The sequence below is a fragment of the Girardinichthys multiradiatus genome, chromosome 20, assembly GCF_021462225.1.
Source record: "Girardinichthys multiradiatus isolate DD_20200921_A chromosome 20, DD_fGirMul_XY1, whole genome shotgun sequence".
Taxonomy (NCBI): domain Eukaryota; kingdom Metazoa; phylum Chordata; class Actinopteri; order Cyprinodontiformes; family Goodeidae; genus Girardinichthys; species Girardinichthys multiradiatus.
In genome coordinates, this window is record NC_061812.1 from 48,421,543 (window position 1) to 48,439,265 (window position 17,723).

A 17,723-nucleotide genomic window follows, 5' to 3' on the forward strand; every position below is an offset into this window, starting at 1 on the left:
GAGGTTAAACTACTGAGTGTTAGTGTTTGGCCATTTTACAATGGGCTATGTGTATGGGTACTAATACATCCAAGATGGTGCCGCAGATGGTCGCCTCGGCGTGTTGGTGCGCATTGTTTTGTTTTGTTTTTTGCTTTAAAACGGTCTTCTGTGATGGTACCCGGAGCTCTCTCACCAGAGAAGAACTCATGAACATCAGGGCTACTACACCAGAGGAGTTATTTCCCACTTTTCTGCCTACTGCTCTGGACTTTTTGGACATTCTGGTCAAAGGTGCGCTCACCTTTGTTCACGCGGTGAAACGCCGGAAGAGAGGGAAACGGGCTGGGGTGCTGGTACGTCTTCGCCAGCGTGGACTACGAACACTGGAATACCTGGAATATTTCTCTCTAACGTGCGCTCACTTCCCAACAAAATTGAGGAACTACAACTGCTGTTGGGGAAAAACAGGTACTTTTATTCATCGGCAGTTTTGTGCTTCACGGAGACGTGGCTGTGTGGATTAATACCGGACTCTGCGCTGCAGCTGGCAGGATTCCAGCTCTACAGAGCGGACAGAGACACGGAACTCTCCGGCAAAGCGAAAGGTGGAGAAATCTGTTTTTACCTCAACAGTGGTTGGTGCAACGATGTGACAGTGATTCAGCAGCACTGTTCTCCAGACCTGGAATCCTTCATCATAAACTGTAAGCCTTTCTATTCCCCCCGTGAGTTCGCTTCGTTCATCCTGGTCGGTGATTACATCCCGCCACAAGCTAACGTGCAGGTCGCACAGCACATGCTCGCCGACCAGATACTGAGTGTGGAGCGGACCAACCCGGACTCCTTAGTTATCGTTGTTGGCGACTTTAACAAAGGTAATCTCACCCACGAACTCCCCAAATATAGACAGTTTATAAAATGTCCAACCAGAGAGGACAACATTCTGGATCACTGTTACAGCACCATCAGAGACGCTTATCACGCCGTCCCACGTGCTGCACTTGGCCAATCCGACCACATCATGGTCCACCTGATTCCTGCATACAGGCAGAAACTAAAGCTCTGCAAACCTGTTGTGAGGACCGCAAGGAAGTGGAGCAGTGAGGCTGTGGAGAATCTCCAGGCGTGTTTAGGCTGTACAGACTGGGATGTGTTCAGGACTACTACCAACAGTCTGGACGAGTACACAGAGGCTGTGACTTCCTAAATCAGCTTCTGTGAGGACAGCTGTGTACCATCATGCACCAGGGTGAGTTACAACAACGACAAACCCTGGTTCACAACTAAACTCGGAAGGTTAAGACTGGATAAGGAAGAGGCCTTCAGGAGTGGGGACAAAGACATATACAGAGAGGCAAAGTACAAGTTTGGCAAGGCAGTGAAAGAGGCCAAACGACTGTACTCTGAGAAGCTCCAAAACCAGTTCTCAGCCAATGACTCTGCGTCTGTCTGGAAAGGGCTCAAGCAAATCACCAACTACAAGCCGAAAGCCCCCCACTCCATCAATGACCGACGCCTCGCCAACGACCTGAATGAGTTCTACTGCCGCTTTGAAAGGCAAAGGGACAGTCCTGCAACCATCCCCCACAACGCCCCCAACAGCTGCAGCCACAATCCATCACCCCCACCTCCCCAACCTCAAGAGGGGCTTTGGCACCTCCAACCCCCACCCTGAAGTTCCCCCCCACCAGCCCCGTACCACGCCGAGGACGGCTCTTTCCATCCAGGAGAGGGACGTCAACAAACTCTTCAGGAGACAGAACCCCCGGAAAGCTGCTGGTCCGGATTCTGTCTCACCAGCCAGCCTGAAGCACTGCGCTGATCAGCTGTCTCCAGTCTTCACAGACATTTTTAACACCTCACTGGAGACATGTCATGTGCCAGCCTGTTTCAAGTCCTCCACTATCGTCCCTGTTCCCAAGAAGCCAAGGACCACAGGGCTTAATGACTTCAGACCCGTCGCCCTGACCTCTGTGGTGATGAAGTCCTTTGAGCGCCTTGTGCTCTCACACCTAAAAGACATCACCGACCCCCTCCTGGACCCCCTGCAGTTTGCCTACAGAGCCAACAGGTCTGTAGATGATGCAGTCAACCTAGCCCTTCACTTCATCCTCCGGCACCTGGACTCCACAGGAACCTATGCCAGGATCCTGTTTATGGATTTCAGCTCTGCCTTCAACACCATCGTCCCAGTTCTGCTACAGGAGAAGCTCTCCCAGCTGAGTGTGCCCGACTCCACCTGCAGGTGGATCACTGACTTCCTGTCTGACAGGATGCAGCGCGTGAGGCTGGGGAAGCACGTATCTGACTCCCTGACCATCAGCACCGGTTCCCCCCAAGGCTGTGTTCTCTCTCCTCTGCTCTTCTCCCTGTACACCAACAGCTGCACCTCCAGTCACCAGTCTGTCAAGCTTCTGAAGTTTGCAGACGACACCACCCTGATCGGACTCATCTGTGATGGCGACGAGTCCGCGTACAGATGGGAGGTGGACCATCTGTTGGACTGGTGCAGCCAGAACAACCTTGAGCTCAACGCTCTAAAGACAGTGGAGATGGTTGTGGACTTCAGGCAGAACCCAGCCCCACCTGCCCCCATCACCCTCTGTGACTCCACAATTGACACTGTGGAATCTTTCCGCTTCCTGGGAACCATCATCTCCCAGGATCTCAAGTGGGAGCCAAACATCAGCTCCCTCATCAAGAAAACCCAGCAGAGGATGTTCTTCCTGCGGCAGCTGAAGAAATTCAACCTGCCAAAGACTATGATGGTGCACTTCTACACAGCCATCATTGAGTCCATCCTCACCTCCTCCATCACCATCTGGTACGCCGCTGCTACAGCCAAGGATAAGGGCAGGCTGCAGCGTGTCATTCGGTCTGCTGAGAAGGTGATTGGCTGCAGACTACTGTCGCTCCAGGAACTGTACACCTCCAGGACCCTGAAGCGGGCAGGGAAGATTCTGGCTGATCCCTCCCACCCCGGTCACAGACTCTTTGAGACTCTCCCCTCTGGCAGGAGGCTGTGGTCCATCCGGACCAAAACCTCACGCCACAAGAACAGTTTTTTCCCATCTGCCACCAGCCTGGTTAACAAAGCCCGGAAACCACCCTGACACTCTCCCTTTCCCCCACACCCCCCCCCCCCCCTTTTTTTTGCTGACAGGACACCTGTAACCTGTAACTCTATGCGTTACATTAACGCCCAGCATGGACTCCTGCTTTACTTGCACTGCCATACTTGCACAATGATCACCTGCACTGTTGTATTGCTCTTGCATCTTATACTGCTCTATATTTACTCTCACTCACTTAAAACTGTGCACATATATTTAAATTATATTGTAGATATGTTTATACTGTTTAATTTGTACTGTATTGCACCGACTACGCCAAAACAAATTCCTTGTATGTCCAAAAACGTACTTGGCAATAAAGCTTTTCTGTTTCTGATTCTGATTCTAAGGAAAATAATACACTGATAAAGTGTGTCCATGTAGAGCCCAATGGTGGCCATTGTTATACTAAAAACCACAAGGACTGGGGGTACCTCTCTCAGTCAGACTGATTATAACGACTGGAAAAGAGAAGGGGTGGCACAGGTAGCATAAATGGAGGGAGTGTTTACACCTTAACCATAACTGAGCCGGTTTAGGCTAAACTTGACTCCCCCTTACTCCATCCAACAGGGAGGGAGGAAGGCAGAGGTAAAAATAATTGGAGAGTGTTGTTTCCTGTTGCATTGTGTGAAAGGTGGGTTTATGATTTGACTGAATTGACTTAGCCCATTTTAAGGCTACGTCAATTCAAAAGGGAGTATGTCTCCCTTTTAACAGGAAGAAACCTCCAGCAGAACCAGGCTCAGTGTGAGCGGCCATCTGCCACGACCGACTGGGGGTTTGAGAGAACAGAGCAGAGACACAAAAAGAACACAGAAGCTCTCATCCAGGAGTACTTTCTATGGGAAGGAAAAGTAAATGTTAATGGATGTAGCTTCTTTAGTCGTTTCATCTAGGAAGAAAGAACAGATAAACTCTGAGCCAGTTTTCAAGGTTAGAGTATGAAAGAGAGCACATACAGTTAGTCACAGTAAAAGCACTGTCAGTAGGAGAGAGACAGGGTTAAACATTGAAAGACAGGGCCAAGTGAATCATCAGTAGAAGGTGAGCATTAAGTTGTTGCCAGCAGAAGTTTGGATGATGACCCTCCATGAAGGTGTCACAGGTAGACACAGAGTAAGACCAAGTGTAACTTCTAGGAAGAGAAAAGAGAGAGAACATAAAGTTAAAAGTTGAAAATTGGAGAGTAGTATGAGAATGTAGGGAACAGAGTGAAAGTGGTGATTATGTTCTCCAGCAGCCTAAGCCTATAACAGCATAACTGCAGCGATAACTCAGGATAACCTAAGCCACTCTAACTATAAGCTTTATCTAAAAAGATAGTTTTAAGCCTAGCCTTAAAAGTAGACAGGGTATCTGCCTCACAGACTAAAACTGGGAGCTGGTTCCACAGGAGAGGAGCCTGATAACTGAAGGATCTGCCTCCCATTCTACTTCTAGAGACTCTAGGAACCACCAGTAAACCTGCAGTCTGAGAACGAAGTGCCCTGTTAGGAACATATGGAACAATCAGATCTCTGATGTATGATGGAGCTAGATCATTAAGGGCTTTATATGTGAGGAGGAGAATTTTAAATTGTATTCTGGACTGAACAGGGAGCCAATGAAGGGAGAAATATGATCTCTCTTTTTAATTTTCATCAGAACTCTTGCTGCACCATTTTGAATCAGCTGAAGGCTTTTAACTGATAGTAAAGAATTACAATAGTCCAGCCTTGAAGTAACAAATGCATGGACTAGTTTTTCAGTGTCACTCCTGGATAGGATATTTCTAATCTTGGTAATGTTCCGGAGGTGAAAGAAGGAAATCCTAGAAACTTGTTTAATATGGGATTTAAATAACATATCCTGGTCAAAAATAACACCAAGGTTTTTTACATTATTACCGGAGGTCAATTTAATGTCATCCAGGTTAAGTGATTGACTAAGCAGTTTCTTTTTTAAAGACTCCGGTCCAAAGACAACAACTTCTGTCTTGTCTGAATTTAGAAGCAAAAAATTTAAAGTCATCCAAGTTTTTATATCTTCAAGACATGCTTGTAGTCTATCTAACTGGTTGGGCTCATCAGGATTCATGGATAAGTAAAGCTGAGTATCATCAGCGTAACAGTTAACATTTATCCTATGCTGCCTGATAATTTTACCTATTGGAAGTTTTATATAGTAAAGGGAATTGGCCCAAGTACTGAACTCTGTGGTACTTCACAATTAACCCTGGAGTTTAAAGATGATTTATCATTTACATGAACAAACTGGAATCTGTCAGACAAATAAGATTTAAACCATGATCCCCACAGCATATTCCAGCCTTTCTAAGAGAATATTGTGATTGACTGTATCAAATGCAGCACTGAGATCTAACAGGACAAGTATAGACACAAGTCCATTATCTGAGGCCATAAGAATATCATTAGTGACTTTCGCCAGAGCTGTTTCAGTGCTATGATGAGCTCTGAAACCAGACTGAAACTCTTCAAAAAGGTGATTGCTGTGTAAATGCTCACACATTTGATTAGCAACTATTTTCTCAAGACTTTTAGATAAGAATGGAAGATTGGATATAGGTCTGTAATTTTACAAGTCATCTCGATCAAGTGAAGGTTTGAGTCTAACATACAAGTTGAAAGTTTAGATGAAGCTAATATTTCTGATAACTCAGGAAGCTCCACAGGATCAAAACAGTCCAAACACAGATCAAGTTCTACAGTTACTTCCAATGTTGTCTAACTTGCTGAGATGAAGTAATCATCTTCGGGAGTATGTCAAAGATTTTATTTTTAATAGAATAAATTTTATTTAAGAAGAATACCATAACGCATGGTGGCACAGTTGGTAGCACTGTTGCCTTGCAGCAAGAAGGTCCTGGGTTCGATTCCCAGCCTGGGGTCTTTCTGCATGGAGTTTGCATGTTCTCCCTGTGCATGTGTGGGTTCTCACTGGGTACTCTGGCTTCCTCCCACAGTCCAAAGACATGCCTGTTAGGTTAATTGGTCACTCTAAATTGCCCTTAGGTTTATGAATGAGTGTGTGCATGGTTGTTTGTGTGTTGCCCTGCGATGGACTGGTGACCTGTCCAGGGTGTACCCTGCCTCCTGCCCATAGACTGCTGGAGATAGGCACCAGCTCCCCTGTGACCCACTATGGAATAAACGGTATAAAATGACTGACTGACTGAAGAATACCATAACGTTATGACTGCTGAGAGCTAAGGGAATGCATTGCTCAACAGAGCTATGACTCATTGTAAGTGTAGCAACTGTACAATAGAGAAACCTAGGATTATTCTTGTTTTCTTCTATTAATGATGAGAAATGAGCTGTTCTAGCTTGGCAAAGTGTCTTTTTATACAACAGTAGGCTATTTTTCCAGATTAAGTAGGAATTTTCTCTGTAATTTTCTAACATTGTGCTTTAAAGTACGCACCTCTGAATTAAACCAGGGAGCCAGCTTCCTATGAATAATTACCTTCTTTTTCAAGGGGGCTGCATTGTCTAATGCATCATGCAATGATGAAGTAACACTATGAACAAGATAATCAATTTGTGAAGGGGAAGAATCAAAATTACTTCACATCCACTGTTTTTCTGTGATAATGAGAAAATTAAAAGTGGAACAGACTTTTTAAAGGTTGTCACAGGATTGTCTAATAATGATCTACTATAATGAAATTTTCTTTCAGGTGTGGAGTACTCTGTTAAAATAAACTCAAAGGATATTTAAAAATGGTCAGACAGGACAGGGTTATAAGAAAATATTGTTATGTCTTTACACTCAATGCCATATGTCAGCACACGGTTCAGAGAATGAAGACAAAGGTGGGTAGGTTTTTTTAATGTTTTGAGCAAAGCCAATTGAGTCTAAGATAGCATTAAAGGCTATATTTAGGCTATCACTTTCAGTGTCAACATGAATGTAAAAATCCCCCACTATAATAACCTTATCTGTATTTAACACTAAATCAGATAAAAGGTCTGAAAACGGATCTAAAAATTGAGAGTAAGGGCCTGGTGGACGGTACAAAACAACAAACAGAAGTGGTTTTAGTTCTTTGCAATTTGGATGAGGAAAACTAAAGATTAAACATTCAAAAGAGTTGTAGCTATTGATTGGTCTGGGACTAATCAATAAATCGGACTGAAAGATTGTTGCTACTCCTCCTCGCCCAGTATATCGAGCAATGTGGAAATTGAAATAATTAGTAGGAGTTGACTCATTTATAGTAACATAATCCTCTTGCTGCAGCCAGGTTTCTGAGGCAAAATAAATCAATCTGATTGTCACAAATCAGGTCACTAACTAGCAAAGTCTTTGAAGAGAGAGATCTTATGTTCAGTAGGCCACATTTAATTGTTTTATTTTTCTTTTTAGTCTGAGTTGTGTTTAATTTTATGAGATTTTCATGATTTCCTCCTTTTAGATTATTTTTTAATCTATTCAATTTTGGGTGTGGGCGAGACACTGTCTTAATAGGGTAATGGGTGGGTAGCAGTACAGAAGCTGCAGAGAGGAGTGTTAAAACTATGACCCTGCTTCCTGGTCTGAACCCTGGGTTATCAGAGTTTTGCCTATGGCATATGTTTACATTTAAACAACGTAATCAAACTGATCCAGCTTCGATTGCTCTGCATTGACACAATGTACTGTCAATAAGACAGTTTGCTTTGTTGCTTTGTTTAGTGGCAAGATTAAAGTATACACTGTCTTTCTCACCAAATGGAATAGGCTGCCGTAGGTTAAAGCATACACTGTCTTTCTCACCAAATGGAATAGGCTGCCATAAAATAGTGATTTTTAGAAGTGATTTTGGCATCTAGTTTGCAAATGAAGGATTATATCTGCCTTATAATGTGTTTATTTCTTTTCTATCAATTATATTATCAACATCAAGCACAGTGAGTCCTCTGCATGATGTGCAATTACAGTTACATGGGCTTTGCATATGAATGTAAAATAGTTGAAAAATTAGACGTTTTTTAGACCTTGAATTTATAACCCTGAAGTTTTATCCTGTGCAATTATGTATGTGATTTTTTTTTTGTACTTAAAATGTGCCAGCAAAAATTTCACCTGCAAGAATTCGTCTGAAAAAATTCAAATGCAGAAATTTGTTCCAAAAACAAATCCACGAAGAAGAGTCGAACGGCTTTTAGCCAATCAAGTTACGCTCATTTGATCATGTGACTCACCAGTTCGCTTCTGCAGAGGCTCCTCATTTGACCCAGAAGGAAGCGACGAAGGTGAATTTGGCTTCCAGTTGTAGCTTCCGATTCGGGAAACTGTTAAAGGGCAATTTCACCTAATTTTTCACTACCTTGAGCATCTTTATTCTGCTCCACCTCAAAAACTACAATACTTAGACACTTCAAACCTGGACTAGATTATTCTACACTAATAGCATAATCCTATAAACACAATTTGGGATTTGTGAAGGCTTTATTTGACTTGTGAAAATTGAATAAAAGGCCATATCAGTGCTTTTTTTCCATTTGGACCATCCTAGAACTGGTCCTGCTCCAAAACTTGCTCCAAAACCTGCCCTTATCTGTTTCCCGAATTAGAAGCTACAACGGGAAGCCAACAAATGACACCAAGGTTTTTTTACTTTATTACCGGAGGCCAATTTAATGCCGTCCAAATTAATCGATTGACTAAGCAGTTTCTTTTCCAAAGATACCGGTCCAAAGAAGACAATTTCTGACTTGTCAAAATTTAGAAGCAGAACATTTAAAGCCATTTAAAGTCACATCATCAAGACATGCCTGTAGTCTGTCTAACTGGTTGGATTCATCAGGATTTATGAATAAATAATGCCGAGTATCATCAGCATACCAGTGGAGGTTCATCCCATGCTTTCTGATAATTTTAACTATTTGAAGCATATATACAGTACAGACCAAACGTTTAGACATACCTTCTCATTCAAAGAATTGTCTTTATTTTTATGACTATGAATATTGTAGCTTCACACTATCAAAACTATGAATTAATACATGTGGAATTATATACTGAACAAAAAAGTGTGAAACAACTGAAAATATGTCTTATATTCTAGGTTCTTCAAAGTAGCCACCTTTTGCTTTGATTACTGCTCCGCACACTCTTGGCATTCTGTTGATGAGCTTCAAGAGGTAGTCACCTGAAATGGTCTTCACTTCACAGGTGTGCCCTGTCAGGTTTAATAAGTGGGATTTCAAGCCTTATAAATGGGGTTGGGACCATCAGTTGTGTTGTGCAGGAGGTGGATACAGTACACAGCTGATAGTCCTACTGAATAGACAAGAAAAAAGCAGCTAAGTGAAGAAAAACAAGTGGCCATCATTACTTTAAGAAATGAAGGTCAGTCAGTCCGAACAATTTGGAAAATGTTGAAAGTGTCCCCAAGTGCAGTCGCAAAAACCATCAAGCGCTACAAAGAAACTGGCTCACATGAGGACCGCCCCAGGAAAGGAAGACCAAGAGTCACCTCTGCTGCGGACGATAAGTTCATCTGAGCCACCAGCCTCAGAAATCGCAGGTTAACAGCAGCTCAGATTAGAGAACAGGTCAATGCCACACAGAGTTCTAGCAGCAGACACATCTCTAGAAGAACTGTTAAGAGGAGACTGTGTGAATCAGGCCTTCATGGTAAAATAGCTGCTAGGAAACCACTGCTGAGGACAGGCAACAAGCAGAAGAGACTTGTTTGGGCTGAAGAACACAAGGAATGGACATTAGACCAGTGGAAATCTGTGCTTTGGTCTGATGAATCCAGGTTTGAGATCTTTGGTTCCAACCACAGTGTCTTTGTGCGGCGCAGAAGAGGTGAACGGATGGACTCTACATGCGTGGTTCCCACCATGAAGCATGGAGGAGGAGGTATGATGGTGTGGGGGTGCTTTGCTGGTGACACTGTTGGGGATTCAGTCAAAATTGAAGGCATACTGAACCAGCATGGCTACCACACCGTCTTGCAGCGGCATGCTATTCCATCCGGTTTGCGTTTAGTTGGACCACCATTTATTTTTCAACAGGACAATGACCCCAAACACACCTCCAGATTGTGTAAGGGCTATTTGACCAAGAAGGAGAGTGATGGGGTGCTGCACCAGAAGACATGGCCTCCACAGTCACCGGACCTGAACCCAATCGAGATGGTTTTGGGTGAGCTGGACCGCAGAGTGAAGGCAAAAGGGCCAACAAGTGCTAAGCTTCAGTGTGAAGCTAAAATATTCCTAGTCATGAAAATAAAGAAAACTCTGAATGAGAAGGTGTGTCCAAACCTTTTGACTGTACTGCATATAGTAAAGAGAATTGGCCCAAGCACTGAACCCTGGGGTACTCCACAAGTAACCCTAGAGTTTGAAGATTTGTTATTTATATGATCAAACTGGAACAGGTCAGACAAATAAGATTTAAACCAGCCTAGTGCTGTTTCTCTGATCCTTACAGAACGTTCCCGCCCTTGTAAGAGAATATTGTGATCGACTGTATCAAATGCTGCGCTGAGATCTAACAGAACAAGTACAGACCAGTCAATTTTCTGAGGCCATGAGAATTTCATTATTGACTTCCACCTTTGCTGTTTCAGTGCTATGATGAGCTCTGAAACCTGACTGAAACTCTTCAAACAGATCATTACTGTGTAAATGCTCACAGACGTGATTAGCAGCTATTTTCTCAAGAATGGAATGGATCTAAAATAGGGGTGGTAATTAAAGGGAACACTTTCTTAAATAATTTGACTAGGATTGGGTTTAATGTTTAGAATGTTTATTTATGATAACTCAGAAAGCTCAACTGGATCAAAACAATCCAAACACAGATCAAGTTCTACAGTTACCTCCTGTGCTGTCTCACTTGAAGTAATTATGTTTGGGAAATGCCAATAATTTTATCTTTCAGAGAATCAATTTTATTATGAAAGAATTCTACAAAGTCATTACTGCTGACAGCTGGGGGAATGGATGGTTTAACAGGATTAAGACCTTGTATTATTCTTATTCTCTTGTATTAGCAATGAGAAATAAGGTATTCTAACTTGGCAAAGTGTCTTTTTATAACAGTAGACTGTGTTGTAGATTAAGATTAAGAGTCCTCTAGATGTGTAAAGTGCCATTTTCTCTCCAATTTTCCAAAATTGTGCTTTAAAATATGCAGAGCTGAATAAAACCAGGGAGCCAGTTTTCTATGAGTAATTACCTTATTTTTCAAGGGAGCTACATTGTCATAACAAAATGAGGAAGTAACCCTATGAACAAGAAAATCAATTTGTGAAAGGGAAGAAATAAAATTACTACCCTCCAATGTGTTTTCTGTGACAATACGGATATTAAAATTGAGCAGATTCTTTAAAGGTCTGATACTGATCTAATACAATGAAATTTTCTTTCAACTGTGAAGTACTCATTTAAATTAAATTCAAAGGTCATTAAAGATTATCATACAGGACAGGGTTATGAGAAAATACTGTTATTAATTTACACTCAATGCCATATAATCACAAAGTCCAGAGTATGAAGGCAAAAGTGGGTAGATTTGCAGATGTTTTGAGCAAAGCCAATTGAATCTAAGACAGTATTAAAGGCTAAATTTAGCATATCACTATCAGTGTCAACATGAATGTTAAAATCCCCCACTAAAATGAATGTATCTGTATTTAACACTAAATCAGATGAGTGAAGGTAACACCCCACCTGCATAAAACATAGACACATAGACTGAATGGTTTATTTGTACTGGTTTGTGCTCCTATAGTTTCTGAGATATTACAAGTTTTAATTTCAGACGATTTCATGACTGCACCTGAATTGATTGCAGGCTGTAATTAGCCACCATTTTTAGTTTCACAAATGTACGTGAGTTTATTTGTTCCTGTGCATTGTTGTTCGCCAGTTCAGTGAGCAATAATGTGACCTTGTCATATATTACCACTGGAGGAAGGAAGACAATGTAAGTCTTATTTCTTTCTGCAGAAGAACAGTGACATTACAATGATGTTTATGTTTTTTACAAAGCCAGTTTTCTAGTACCTATGAAAAACCATACTTTTCACTATTATTTCTGTAGCTGCTTGGACAGATGTTTGTTTTTATACATTGATTTCCTGTTTCAAGTGTTATTTTGAGTATGCTTAATTTGTACTTTAGATAGGTTGCAATGTAGTGGTAGGAAAGGATCAAAATAATTAATTCATTGAGAGAAGTAAAAAACCATGACTTCTAGGCTGACACAGAAGAAAGTGACTGTGTGTTTGAAAATCAAATATACTTTATACTTAAAAAAAGAGTGAAAAAAACGTCTGATTTGGAAAATGTACTTTATCTAAAAAAATAAATAAATACTGATAACACACAATTTGCCTGTTTTCACTCGACAGTCCGGTTTGTGTCACAGCAAAAGAAAAAAAAATAACTTGATATCAACTGAACATGAATCACTGCTGTCTTGTATGCACCAAGTATAAATACACCCTCCTCATGTCTTTTAGATTCAGGTGAAAACCCGTCCTAACATATAGCGTGCGTGACAGCTTTGCCTTTAAGGAATTTGCCACTAAAAACACAATTTATGTTTGGGCAGAACAATTTATGACACTAAAGTGTCAGTGTTTGATCTGGGTTTTTCTGCCCATTCAAGACTGCGGACCCTCTCTAAAATCTAACCAGTTCATTCACAACAACAATCCTCAATCTGCTATGTATAACACTGCATGTGGTTGTATTTTTTTTGGATGGTGTTCTCACTCCATTTGCCAGGTCATCATAGAGCTCCCACACACATGGACCTCTCCTGCAATATGCAGTGTAATGCCCCAGGCCATCTTTGGTCAAGCTTTCCTTGAAAGCAACAACATTCTAAAGTGAATGTCTTTCTTTCTTTATCCATAGTGGAGGGAAATTTATTCAAGTCAAATTCAGTTTGGTTTGCCAGGTCAATCCATGCTATTTCTTCTATGCTTTATCTGTGAGTAACTGTCCCTGCACAGAGCTCTTTTCCTGAGGTGCCGAGCCCCACAACAATGAAAGCATGTAAGAGCTGGTCCAAACATTGTGACTGAAGAAGCTCTGCTATTGACCTGACAAAGACGTCTTTGACACGGTGTGTTTTGTTTTTCAGGCAGTCCAACTGGCAGATCATCTTGATGCAGTAGGATGAGTAGTAAAGGCCTTGACCACAGCACCGATACTGGCCAGAGAAAAATCTGTCACAGCTTCCTTTGCAACAACTATACCTGCACGAATCCATTCTGTCATGCCATGCCTCTCTGACAGCATTTGAGCATTTGCACTACTGGAGCTCTGGAGCAGTTGTGCCCTGCCCGAACGCCTTAATATAGGAAGACATGGCCAGACCCGCCAGTTGGTCTAACCAGTTTTCTCACTACTGAGCCGGTTGTATCAAAACACATTGTTGGAGCACATTTCTTGGACAATGCCTTACACACGTGCAGCTGACTTTGACTCCAATAGTAGCATATCTGATGCTTCCACTGTGAGATGTGCTTTAAGTTATAAATTACAAAGACACAATGGAATCTTTGTCCCCCAATTTGAAATTTTTTCTTTCTTGTTTGGCTAACCGCAGGGTGGCTAAATTAGGTAGGTGGCTTGGCTTGGTATTTGCAACATTCATCAGATCTGCTGCCTTTGCTGACCTCCATACAGCTGCTTTCATCCTGCCCTCACACAGCTCTTTTGCAATCTACTCACACAGGTTTCCGGACATAAACTGCTTGGAATGGCCAGTGTGCAGGAATAATTTTTGATGGAATATTGGAGCACCATTGAGTTGTTAACTGCTGGCTCTCTGTCACATGTCATTTCAACATGGCTGTGAAACTCTTTAAAGAAACTTCTGATGTATATGTAGTTACTGATGATAGTTTGATAGACCTTGGCTCTTTGGAACACAAATATACATGTGTCTTTGACCTTCTTCCAAATCAGATCAGTTAAGACATGAGCCCAAGTGCCAGGTATTAAAATTGTGTATTCTCTTTTCCCAGATGGAGAAAACCTGTTGTTGTATTCTGCTTCTTCAGGAATAAATTTAACCCATTTTTTAAAGGGAACATAAAGCTGAAAAGCCTAACAGCCTTTTTTATTTAGGGGAAATGCAACCTAAGTCTAACTGTGTCAACACAACTTACCTGATCATTTATTTCCAAAGATGACCAGATGTCTGTTTAATTTAACAAAACTTTACAGGGCCACATCTTGTGTTCAAGCTGCTGACTCAGATCTGTCCAGACAGTGGCAGCTGACAGGGCTATTTTTCCATTTTGGAGTATGGCCTTTTTTGAGGTGCAGACAACTGGAAAGAGGAAATTCCTGTCCACCAATGGCTGTCGGGAAATAACAAAAGCTAGGATTAGCATTAATAAAAGAGTAATTCTTGCCTACACAATCTGCCTGGAGCCACAAAACATAACAGTCCCCAGTAATCTCTGCACACTTACTACTTACAACCTTCACATCACAACCCAAAAATTATCTGTTCAAGTTTGCCTTCTCACTTTCATTTCTTAGCCTTTTCTAATAGTTCTTAATTTCAGTATGTTTTTATTATTATTTTTTAATTGTTTTTAAATATCCTTGGGTGTCTTGAAAGATACTACCAAATAAAATGCACTATTTTTATTAGTGCATTTGCAGTGGAAAGTATCTGTTCAATTTTGGAAATGATCCTTAGCCCTCTGGGGTCCACAGACGCTCCAAAGTGTCCATGACTGAATATGAATGTCACATCAGCAAGACAAAGCCTCGCTGAGTCTTCGTTTGAACATGTATCAAAAGTGTGGACTTCAAACTATATTACCAGTTGTGTATTTACCTGAATGCATAGCTAAAATGTCCACCCGTTTATCCATCCATCCATCCATCCATCCATCCATCCATCCATCCCTCTCTGTGGCAGCAGTAACCCAGGATTTTTACTAAAACTTCAGCATTTTATGTTCACTTACCTTGTCCAGAAATCTAATTTAATTGAATGCTGTAAAAATTCCAGGAATGTTAAGCACATTAATTTGTCTTCAAAACGTTTTCATTTGCTGTGAAAGACTATTTGGTGCATAATAAGAAATGTGATTGACATAGTAAAAATAAAACGCAATGCACACAATATCTCAGAAATTATAGCAGCACAAGCAAACATTTTAACGGCACAAACCAGCACAAATGAAGCACTAAAAAACTAGACTTCTTTGGTTCATTTTAGAGCAAATTGTTACTGTTTAGTAAAAATCCAGTAAACAGTAAAAAACTGAAGGCAGTTGTTTATACTGGACTTTATTTAGGAGTATGACACTAAAGGGGGCTATATGCATATACAGGACACACTTTTCAGATTTTAATTTGTGACACAAACTAAAAGAAAAGCATAACATTCCTTCCACTTTACTATTATTCACTACTTTGTGTTGTCTGTTACATAAATCCCAATGAAATACTTCTATGTTTGTGCTTGCAAAATGGCAAAATATAAAACAAAATGTAAGCAGAATGAGGAAATGGCTTTATGTCCCACTGAACCTAGTATTCTCCTCCCCACTTTCAAATTTCTCCATATTTCTAGCTCTTCCATGCTTCTCTAACTTGCATCGCCTCATGCTCTATCCCAAATTCTTTGATCATTCTTTTTCCAACATAACTAATGGGTTCCAGCATCTTTGGCTATTGTGTTTCCAGTCTCTGGATTTCTCTTGCACAACCTGAGCTGTCAGTTACATTGAATTTGCTGAGATTCTGTTTTAATTTAAGAGTATTTTTATTTATTATTATTAATGCAAAGTATAATAATAATAACAACAATAATTATAATTATAACAAATTCAAAGGGGTTCTTCTTTTCTGGTCTTTCTTGGATCTGTAAAAGCTTATCTTTATAATATACAACCGCCTCCTTTCTTCTAACTCAGTCTTCTTTTTAAAGGATAAAAAGCCTCTAAAAAAGTTAACTTTCTGACTTAACGTGCCCTTTGTTAATTTTCTCCTTTCTCTCTGCTGTCTCCCTTTTTCACTTCTATTTTCCCTCCTATCTGTGAATCTCACCTCGGCTCCCTCATCTCACCTCCCTCCAGGACAGTGAAGGTGGACGTTTATGACTGGGACAGAGATGGGAGGTAAATTCTGTTGCTATCTCTCTCCTTTCTTTTGTTCATTTCATTTTCAGCTCCACACAGAATCATTCAAATGTCACACCAATTTTGTCTAACCCAAGGCATCTTATTAAAGCTGATGGATAGCTGAACTTGCCTTGCAAATGCTATCAAAAGTTGTGTGTGAAAAGCTGTCACTGAGTGAACAGGGAGACAGAATGCAGATTGCTTCTTTTTCTCACTGATGCTGGGTGACTGTAGGGGCTCTCCTCACACAATTGTGGTTTTAATTATGAACCTTGTGGGGGTTTTCCATCTTGCTGGCTCCATGTCTGTGCTTTCCATAATTTTGGTCTTTTCTTTTTTTTCCAGATTTCCAAATTTCTATTATTTAGACCATGAAGTAAATATTGGTAAAATCATGGTAAAGTAGAACAAGTCTGAGGTAGCAATCAGGCCATAATAACAAAATCAACTGATCTTTATTATTTTATCAAATTAGGTAAAACTTTTATATGTTTTTAAAAATTAGAAAAAGAAGTGGAGAAAAACAAAAGACGGCCTCATTTGCTTCCGGAGGAATTAAAAAGGTAAGCAGGGAAAGGCACTACTAATCATACATTGATTAACTGACAGCATGAGTGGCCACCTCTTGGTAGTTTGGTTGTCTGGAGCATACATGCATGTGTTAACACAGTGCCAAGGACAAAGGGTATAAGTATTGACAAACCAAAAAAGATTTCAGGGCAATTTCCCAGCAATCTCATGTTAGTTTAGAGTGAAAAAGAGGATTCACAGACAGAAACATTAAAGGCAGGCACAAAAAGGGGAGAAGAGGTCCCAAGCTATGCAATGCAGTTAGCATGTTAAGTGCTAAAGTTTATTAAAGTGTAATTAGGCTTATAGAATATAGACAAATGTCTTTTTGATGGGTTTATGACCTGTCCTGTATATAGCCCTCCTCCCACCCACTGAGCGTTGAAGATGACCAGGGACTGCTAAACATATTTCAAATGGGTTGGGCCCATTGCTCAGCAATGCACCTGATGCTCCAGCCAAGGATCCCAGTCAAGAATCATTTCTTTACCAGCTGTGCTTCTACAAAGCTTCTTATAGCTGTTTTACCTCCATTGTGTATTCAGATCTAGGTATCTATTAGAATATGTATACTAAAATAACTCCAAAATAAGTGAATTTTCCACCAAAATAATACCAGACATGAAGTCACTGAAGCTGGCTTTGTTAAACATTAGACCTTCATCAGAGAAATAAGCCCTGCTCGAGCTATGTTTATGTTTATGAAAGTTTACAGGCCTCTGAAATCCAGTGACCTTCTATCTGTTGATTACAACTGATTAATCATTGTGGGAGACTTCTAACATCCATGTTGACAACCCTCAAGACAAAGGGACAAAAGAACTATATGATACACTGCAAAATGTTGGTTTGACTCAACATGTTACACAACAAACACACAAATACATATTTTGAACTTGATCATCACCAAGGGTCTAAACGTCTCCCAGGACTTTGTAACTGATTTTACC

At 40.9% G+C, this 17,723-nt stretch overlaps 1 protein-coding gene across 2 annotated transcripts in view; it reads left to right on the top strand.

Moving 5' to 3' along the window:
- LOC124857578 (copine-9-like) overlaps positions 1-17,723 on the top strand; it is a 347,174-nt gene that overhangs the window by 260,485 nt on the left and 68,966 nt on the right. For both annotated transcript variants that reach the window (XM_047348904.1, XM_047348903.1), the window contains exon 11: positions 16,159-16,200. In XM_047348904.1, the coding sequence (XP_047204860.1) occupies positions 16,159-16,200 (42 nt within the window). The remainder of the gene's footprint in view (positions 1-16,158; positions 16,201-17,723) is intronic.